At 38.1% G+C, this 8,403-nt stretch overlaps 1 protein-coding gene across 1 annotated transcript in view; it reads right to left on the bottom strand.

The window, feature by feature from the left end:
* LOC121388072 (tubulin beta-4B chain-like) overlaps positions 1–4,386 on the bottom strand; it is a 6,223-nt gene extending 1,837 nt beyond the window's left edge. Inside the window, exons 1-3 of the mRNA XM_041519280.1 lie at positions 4,225–4,386; positions 1,728–1,836; positions 109–464 (exon numbers count right to left, since the gene is read on the bottom strand). Of these exons, the coding sequence (XP_041375214.1) occupies positions 109–464; positions 1,728–1,836; positions 4,225–4,281 (522 nt within the window). The 5' untranslated portion in view covers positions 4,282–4,386. The remainder of the gene's footprint in view (positions 1–108; positions 465–1,727; positions 1,837–4,224) is intronic.
* Between the last annotated feature and the right edge of the window lie 4,017 nt (positions 4,387–8,403).

The raw sequence follows: 8,403 nt of genomic DNA on the forward strand, positions 1-8,403 counted from the left end.
CTTTAAAACATCCTAGAACTAAGAACTGAGCTTGAAACGCTAATTATTTCCATGATGCTCATAAGCTCGATTTCAGTCTAAATACTATTTAATATATTTATATTTAACCTTAGGAGACGGGACGACAGAGAACGTGTTCATGATTCTGTCTGGGTACTCTTCGCGGATCTTGCTGATGAGCAGGGTGCCCATACCGGAACCGGTGCCGCCACCTAGCGAGTGTGTCAGCTGGAACCCCTGGAGACAGTCGCAGTTCTCAGACTCTTTTCGGACCACGTCCAGAACCGACTCGACCAACTCGGCACCTTCCGTGTAGTGACCTTTGGCCCAATTGTTTCCGGCACCGCTCTGTGCGAAGACGAAATTGTCCGGTCTGAAGATCTGGCCGAAGGGACCGGATCTTACGGAGTCCATGGTTCCAGGTTCCAAGTCAATCAGGACGGCGCGGGGAACATACTTCCCACCTGAAAGAAACCCACACGGCTGGTAGCACTGTACCAAATAGCATCCGGCTAGGTCAAATGTCGAAGGGACATGAACATATATGATAGATCAGTTAATATAGCCATCCCAGCCATTGGTAATACATTTAGGTGACAGTAATTCACTATTTGTTCCCAAAACAATGCTTTATGTTGACCATACATGTATGTAATTTTATTTCAACCAGTGCCACTGCGTCAGGTACATCTGTACTTAAATGTTACATATTATAATTTTTTTTGTGCCAAAGTATTTTTTTTTTTTTTAAATCGCTTTATATCGAAAATTGGCAATGAAAGGTTCCACTTTCTTTAGATAATATGTTTTGGGAAATTGTGTGTTATCTATGATTATGGGTTATGATTTGTTTGACAGCACATTATGTATTTCTGCTATATACTTTCAGTAACGTTGTTTGCGTTGGAGTTATATTTGGTATTGTACAACCTAAGCCAAAGTCTTGCGCCAAGCAACTTTGGATCTACCATGGCAAAACAGATTTATAACAGGAAAGCACACATCTGTATTGTACAGTTGTTATCTTTCAGAGTGTTATGACCAAGTATTCTAAATAAAACTCAGTCTGTTATGAAATTTGTTTTTTTCACAACTGAGTTATTGCCCATTCACCAGGCTAGTTTCCTTTGATGATTTGCTGTTTACTAGTACAGCCTGATTCAAGAAAATATTGCATTGACTATGCTTTTATCTTTGGGTGAATGAAGAAGACACAAAAAGAAGAAAGAAAGAAAGAAGAAGATATTGAATGAGAAGAAGGAGGCGAAGGAGAAGATGAAAGAGTTAAAGTTTGATTTGTTTAACGACACCACTAGATCACATTGATTTAGTAATTATCGGTTATTGGATGTCAAACATTTGGTAAATTTGACATATAGTCTTAGAGAGGAAACCCACTACATTTTTGCAGTAGTAGCAAGGGATCTTTTTTTAAGCACCATCCCGCAGAAAGGGTAGCACATACCACGACCTTTGGTTTACCAGTCGTGGTGCACCGGCTGTAACGAGAAATAGCGCAAATGGGCCCACAGACGGGGATAGATCCCGAACCGACCGCGCATCAAGCAAGCGCTTCACCACTGGACCACGTCCAGCCCCGAGGAATTATGGAAACACGGGGAAGGAACAACGCAAGACAAAGAAGAAGACGAAGAAACGGACAAAGGGAACGCGAAGATGAAGAAGGAGAAACAAAGAGAAGCAGAAAGCCATGGAGAATCTTATACCTGTAGCCTCGTTGTAGTAGACGTTGATTCTCTCCAGCTGGAGGTCGGAGTCACCATGGTAGTTGCCAGTTGGGTCAATGCCATGCTCGTCGGAAATTACTTCCCAGAACTAGATAAAGTAAATAAATAAGTAAGTACTTAAGTAATTAAGTAAGGAAGTAAGGAAGTTAGTAACTAAGTGTAACTAAGTAAAAATCCGTATGATTGATATATCGTGTGAGGCACAACATCTAGTGATTGGATTACGGTCTCAAGTGTGTGTGTGTGGGGGGGAGGGGGGGCTACAAGCCAGATTATTATCTTCATTTATATAGAGGACAAACCCCCATATATTTCTGTCCTCAATTACGGGGCATAGCCCCCCACCCCCACCCACCACCCACCCCACCCCACCCCTACCCCCACCCCCACACACACTCCCACACACCCAGCGCCGATTCCTACGGGCCTGCGTAAGTAAGTAAATGTGTCTTTCTTATAAAATATTACATTTGAACTGCTACTGGGATCTCTACAAATTCAGACTATACAATGTTTCTATATAGGTCACAGTGTGTTGCAAAATAATGCACGCAAATGTATCTATTAAATATTAAACAACGTCAACAGAAACTAAACGAAAACAATAAAACAATAACAGCAACGCAACAACAAACCAACACAACGACCAAACCAGGCATGACCGTTACCATTCACCCGTACACTGTTAACTGCTCTGACATGACAAAGTTGCTACGTAACAAACATATCATGTCAACACATTTCAAAATGACAAAGAACACAACAGTCACGTACATTAATTAATAATTAAAAATGCTTTTCAAGCTTTGCTGCATCGTCAGAAAACTGTTTTGAAGCTAGTGATATTGATATTATGCAGTCCTATACAGTACTACACTTCGCGACATCAATATGAGAAATACAATTGTTAGAGCTAATTTACTTTCAAATTCAGGTAACACGAATCGCCAAGTCATGAGATACAAGGTTGGAAGGGGCAAACTGTTTATTTGATGACACCTTAGCACATATTGAATTACAGAGAGAGAGAGAGAGAGAGAGAGAGAGAGAGAGAGAGAGAGAGAGAGAGAGAGAGAGAGAGAGGAGAGAGAGAGAGACAGACAGAGAAAAAGAGACAGCGAAAGATACACAGAGAGGAACAGACAGTAAGAGAGAGAGAGAGAGAGAGAGAGAGAGAGGAGAGAGAGAGAGAGAGAGAGAGAGAGAGAGAGAGAGAACGAGCGAGAGACAGAGACAGAGACAGGCAGACAGGCAGGCAGACAGAGACACGGAGAGAAAGAGAGAGAGGGAAGATAAATATTAAATTTATTAAGCTAATGCAGATGTACGACATATTGCGATAAATTAAAGTTTGTTTTGCTTAATGACACCATTAGAGCACATTGATTTTGCAATATGTTAGACAATGTCAACGAAAATAATTGTTGATTAGCATAATTCTAAATAGCATTGTCATTACCTAACCTACATACCTACATGTGTGTGTGTGTGTGTGTGTGTGTGTGTGTGTGTGTGTGTGTGTGTGGTGTGTGTGTGTGTGTGTGTGTTATTACCAGAGTGTTTTTTGGTATCGTCAATATCATATATTATGGAATAAAAATTGTATTATGCGAGCCTCTGGCGAGCATAATACATTATTTTTATTCCTAATATATGATATTGACGATACCGAAATACACGAGGGTAATAATCTCTTTATCATATAAGCTCAAGCTTAATACAAAATGTTTTTGTAAACTGTACACGCAACTTTAATTCCAGTCCGCCATTACTAGATATTCAAAAGACGTAAGAATATGTGGCCGGTGTGTTTTTGAATGAAAAATGACGTCAAACTCGAATGGCGTCATTTTGGATGTCCGTACATCAAAATAAAGTTATGCCTAACGTTTTTTGTTTTCTAAACGCTGGACAGCTTTCAGTGTCAAATTGCCATTGTAATGTTTTTATTTGATGACTATGAATGCATACGTCAATCATGGTGTGTCACCCAAGTACGTTTGCTTAAATGCCAATAAACCTAGTGTCGAGACCTCGACTAATGTACATCTAATTTGCAAAGTTATCAAATTCTTAAAGTATGTGATTTTAAAAATATCACATACTTTGATTGCACTGAAAATGTAATATATATATATATATATTATATATATATATATATATATATATATATATATATATATATATATTCTCATTTGAGTAAACCTAGTAACGTACGACAACCTGGCTTAACAGAATAACTGGTGGGTACTGGGTTCGTCTCCTGGTACCGGCTTCCACTCACAGCTGGTTTAATGACTCAATGGGTATAAGGCCACTTCGCCGACTTCTCTCTAACTACTAACAAACTAACCCACTGTTTTAGACAGACAGCCTAGATAGCTGAGGTGTGTGCTCAGGACAGCGAACTTGAACATTAAGTGAATATAAGCACTATCATAAGTTTAAAACAAACAAATAAACAAAACCAACTAACCTTAGCACCAATCTGGTTTCCACACTGGCCGGCTTGTAGATGGACGATTTCCCTCATGGTGTTTGTCGGGTTGGTGTTGGCGTCGTAAGACCGAGGTTCTCGATGTGGTTGTTGATGTTCTCTGTTGGGCCGGTAAGCGTGCACCCGTCTTTTAAATTGTTAGCTACTGTCTGTACCCGTAACAACCGAATCAAACAAGCCACGATTTATTGATTGGGTTTGGAAGTTCAGGAATCATAGATTATTAAAGGGTCACGCATCGTATGTAACGACACAAAGACTCTTTGCACTGTGCCGTTACTAGTGAAACAAAAACCATCCTCATCTTGTTTTGTTTTCAAGTCAGCCACAGAGGAAGGGATGTTGTGTTTACTGCCCCACCCCCCAGCAACATGTTAATCAATTGTTGTTAATATCTAACATATGGTGATGCATGGCGACACTTGGTCTAGTAAAACACAGAGAAAAAACCCGTGTTTCACAATTAGTCTAGTTTGATCATTTGTGCATATGCACTTTCCCAGAGACTTTATATATTTACAAAAACATTTCTTTCTTTTTTCTTTATATATTAATAAAACCCCAACAACAACAACAACAATAATAATAACAAAATAATAATCATATAATAATCATAACAACCACAAAATAAGAAGAAAACGAAGAAGAAGAATTTTAAAATTAAACAATAAGATATACACCTCCACCCCAACGAAACAAGAGAAAACAACCCCAACAAAACGAACACCACAGTAACACGACCGCCAACAACAGCTTCTAGTTAGGGTCGAATGTACGACGCCTGTTTTTCTTAAACGCAGGTTTTAAGCATTGAAAATGTATGTTAATAAACGCGTGTAAGACATTAACATGCTTTGTAAATTCGGCCTTGTAAGTTTATTTTGTTTAACAACAACACTAGATCACAATGATTTATCAATCATCGGCTATTGGACGTCAAACATTTCGTAATTTTAACATATAGTCTTAGAGAGGAAGCCCGTTACACTTTTCAATTAGTAGCATGGGATTGTTTTATGCTCCATCTCACAGACAGGACAGCACATACCACGGCCAGTCGTGGCGTACTGGCTGGAACGAGAGATAGCCCAATGGTCCCACCGTCGGGGATCGATCCTAGAACGACCGCGCATCAAGCCCCTACAGTGGGCGTTGATTTAAGATATGCAAGGGTATCGTTAAATTGAGTTTTTTGCGATTGTTAAGATGATTAGATATCGACCAACAGAGACTTTTGGCGACTGTAATTACATCGTCCTAGTATTTGCACTAGGTCAAACATCATTTTATTTCACAATGTCCACACACACATACACACACACACACACACACACACACACACCCGCACGTACGGAATGATCAGGATACCAAACACTAGTATAAGGACGATGAAAAAGACATTGAATATATAGCAACTAATATTCTAAACACGAACACGTATTTAATATGTAATACCAGTTGTTACAAAAAGTTATTACTCGAAAACATCCTACAATACAGAAGAGTCTGGATATAGCGCTCACCTGATACGCGATCGGTCTAGAATCGATCCCCTGAGGTTGGCCCATTGGGAGATTTCTGGATCGAGCCTTTGCACCACGACTGATATATCAAAGGCCGTAGTATGTGCTATCCTGTCTGTGGGATGGTACATATAAAGATCTTGCTACTACTAAAAAACTTTAGCGGGTTTCCTCTCTAAGCCTATATGTCGAAATTACTAAATGTTAAACATCCAATATCCGATGATAAATAAATCAATGCGCTCTAGTGGTGTCATTAAACAAAATAAACTTTACAACGCAGACAACTTAGAATAGTTCCTTTAACCACACACCTGGCGTCCGAATCGTTCGTTTCGTAATTACAGTAACGTGTGTGTGAGTGACGTTGAACAAATAATACGCTATACAATTCTTGTTTCCATTTTATGTTTGTGTCAATATAATACGAATACGAAGATGTTTATTTGGAATGCCGATCATGCATGCTCCACACATAAATACATGACAATACATATACATAAATACACATCTAGTTAATTGACATTAATGTTAAAAGTGAACATAAAATTGAAATAACAAATGCAAAATTAAGTATATATACTATTTTGTCTGACTATTTGTGACTTAAGTATAAACTTACTTACGCTAGTACAGTCATGTACAATCGTGTACAATTGTACAAAATAAACACAAATATAAAATATCTTCAGTCAAATATACCTTCATTTCCAGTACTATAATCAATATCTCAAAATCATTTTGTACAACTTTTAAAATCAAAACCATCTATCAAGGGGCCTGCATATTGTTAAATTTCGATTGTTTTAAGTTGGCGACAACCATTTTAATTATTAAAATAACAATTAATTTAAATTAGTGCTAACGAAACGGAAAGGAATATTTGCTCATATTCAAGCTTATACGTTTTCGAGGAACTACTAGTATCCTGAATTTCCGTTCATTCCCCCAACAAGATAAACTCACATCATATCTTCTTCTGTTTTTAAACACTATATTACCTTAACGTGTTTCAAATACGAAACATTTACACTGATAAATACATTTGGAATTATATTTAGTCAAATTATTTCAAACTCCGTTTGGCCGTTAGAAGAAATGATAAATCCGTATATACGAAATTATTATAGACAGAAATCGATAATTCAGATACCATGAAGCATTACGATGTCCAGAAATGCATTGATTATGGAGATATTCATATTCTAATACATTACATTTTCAGTGCAATCAAAGTATGTGATATATTTCAGATCATATACTTTAAGCATTTGGCAACTTTGCAAATTATATGTAAATTAACCAAGGTCACGGCACTAGGTTTATTGACATTTAAGCAAACGTAATAGGGTGACACTCCTTAATTGACGTCTGCATTCGTGGTCATCAAATGAAAAACATTGCAATAGCAATTTTACACTGAAAGCTGTCCAGCGTTCAGAAAACAAAAAACGTTACAGTGTTGTAATTTATACATATAATACGAATCTTGAATTACATTTCGTCTACAACAACAAGTGTTTCCTTAGTTGTTTGTCTCAATATATATATACCCGTCTGTGGGTCCATTTGGGCTATTTCTCGATCTAGCCAGTGCACAACAACTGGTATATCAAAGGCCGTGGTATGTGCTATCCTGTCTGTTGGATGGTGCATATAAAAAATCCCGTGCTACTAACGCAAAAATATACTGGGTTTCCTCTCTATGTCCTCTTTATGTCCACCCGTGACAACCCCTTACCAAGACATATGGATCCTAGCCACGCATCTGCGAATCGGGCATTCCCAGAAACCTTCTCCAGCGTTTAGAGGCCTCAATGAGCCTGTATCAGTGCTCAAGGTGGACACACTCGCTACTGACTGTGTAAACTTCGCTCTGGACCCCCTCTAGTGATGTGGCTCATTTGCGTATGGCAGGTGCGCCCTTTTCATGGACTAATGCTCGTTTCCATACCTTCGGACATTTCTCTTTCCATATTATAACGTTTCATACACGGCAGTAAAAACCTATCATCAATTATCTTTGTCTCTTGTGTGTCACAAAAACGTTTGCCTTTTACTAGTATAAACTTAATTGTAGCCTCCAGTTTTATGGAAGTTAAGGAATATGTTGTTAACGACACCTCAGCACATTTTGTACTAAACATTATGCATGACCCCCCAAAAAAGAAAGAAAAAAACAATCATCCGATATTAACTTCACTAATATTGACACCTCTCTTATCTATGACAAGACAATGGTTACAAAGTAATCACACTGTCACGCCGAACACTTCGAAATCACTTTGATAACAATTTCCTGTTCACTATGACAGCATTTGTCCCACTAGTGACAGTACAATATTCGGTATTGTTCATTAATACTGTCACCCGTCCCATCCCTGTCATTTCGTTTTACTATTAGTGTGGATATTTAATTTTTCAATATATTGGTTACTCATCAGATTTTTTTTTTAATAAAACGGATACAATTTGTGATATAAAATGCACAGCTTGCCATTCACCTGTCTCACTTGGTACATCTTCAGGTAGGTATTACAAACATATATAATTTTTGTATATGTATTACAGATAGTTTGCTTATATGTGTGCGTGTGTCCGTCTATGAACGTGTTAAATAGTTCCCGTGCTGTTT

Source organism: Gigantopelta aegis, chromosome 14 (genome assembly GCF_016097555.1).
Source record: "Gigantopelta aegis isolate Gae_Host chromosome 14, Gae_host_genome, whole genome shotgun sequence".
Taxonomy (NCBI): domain Eukaryota; kingdom Metazoa; phylum Mollusca; class Gastropoda; order Neomphalida; family Peltospiridae; genus Gigantopelta; species Gigantopelta aegis.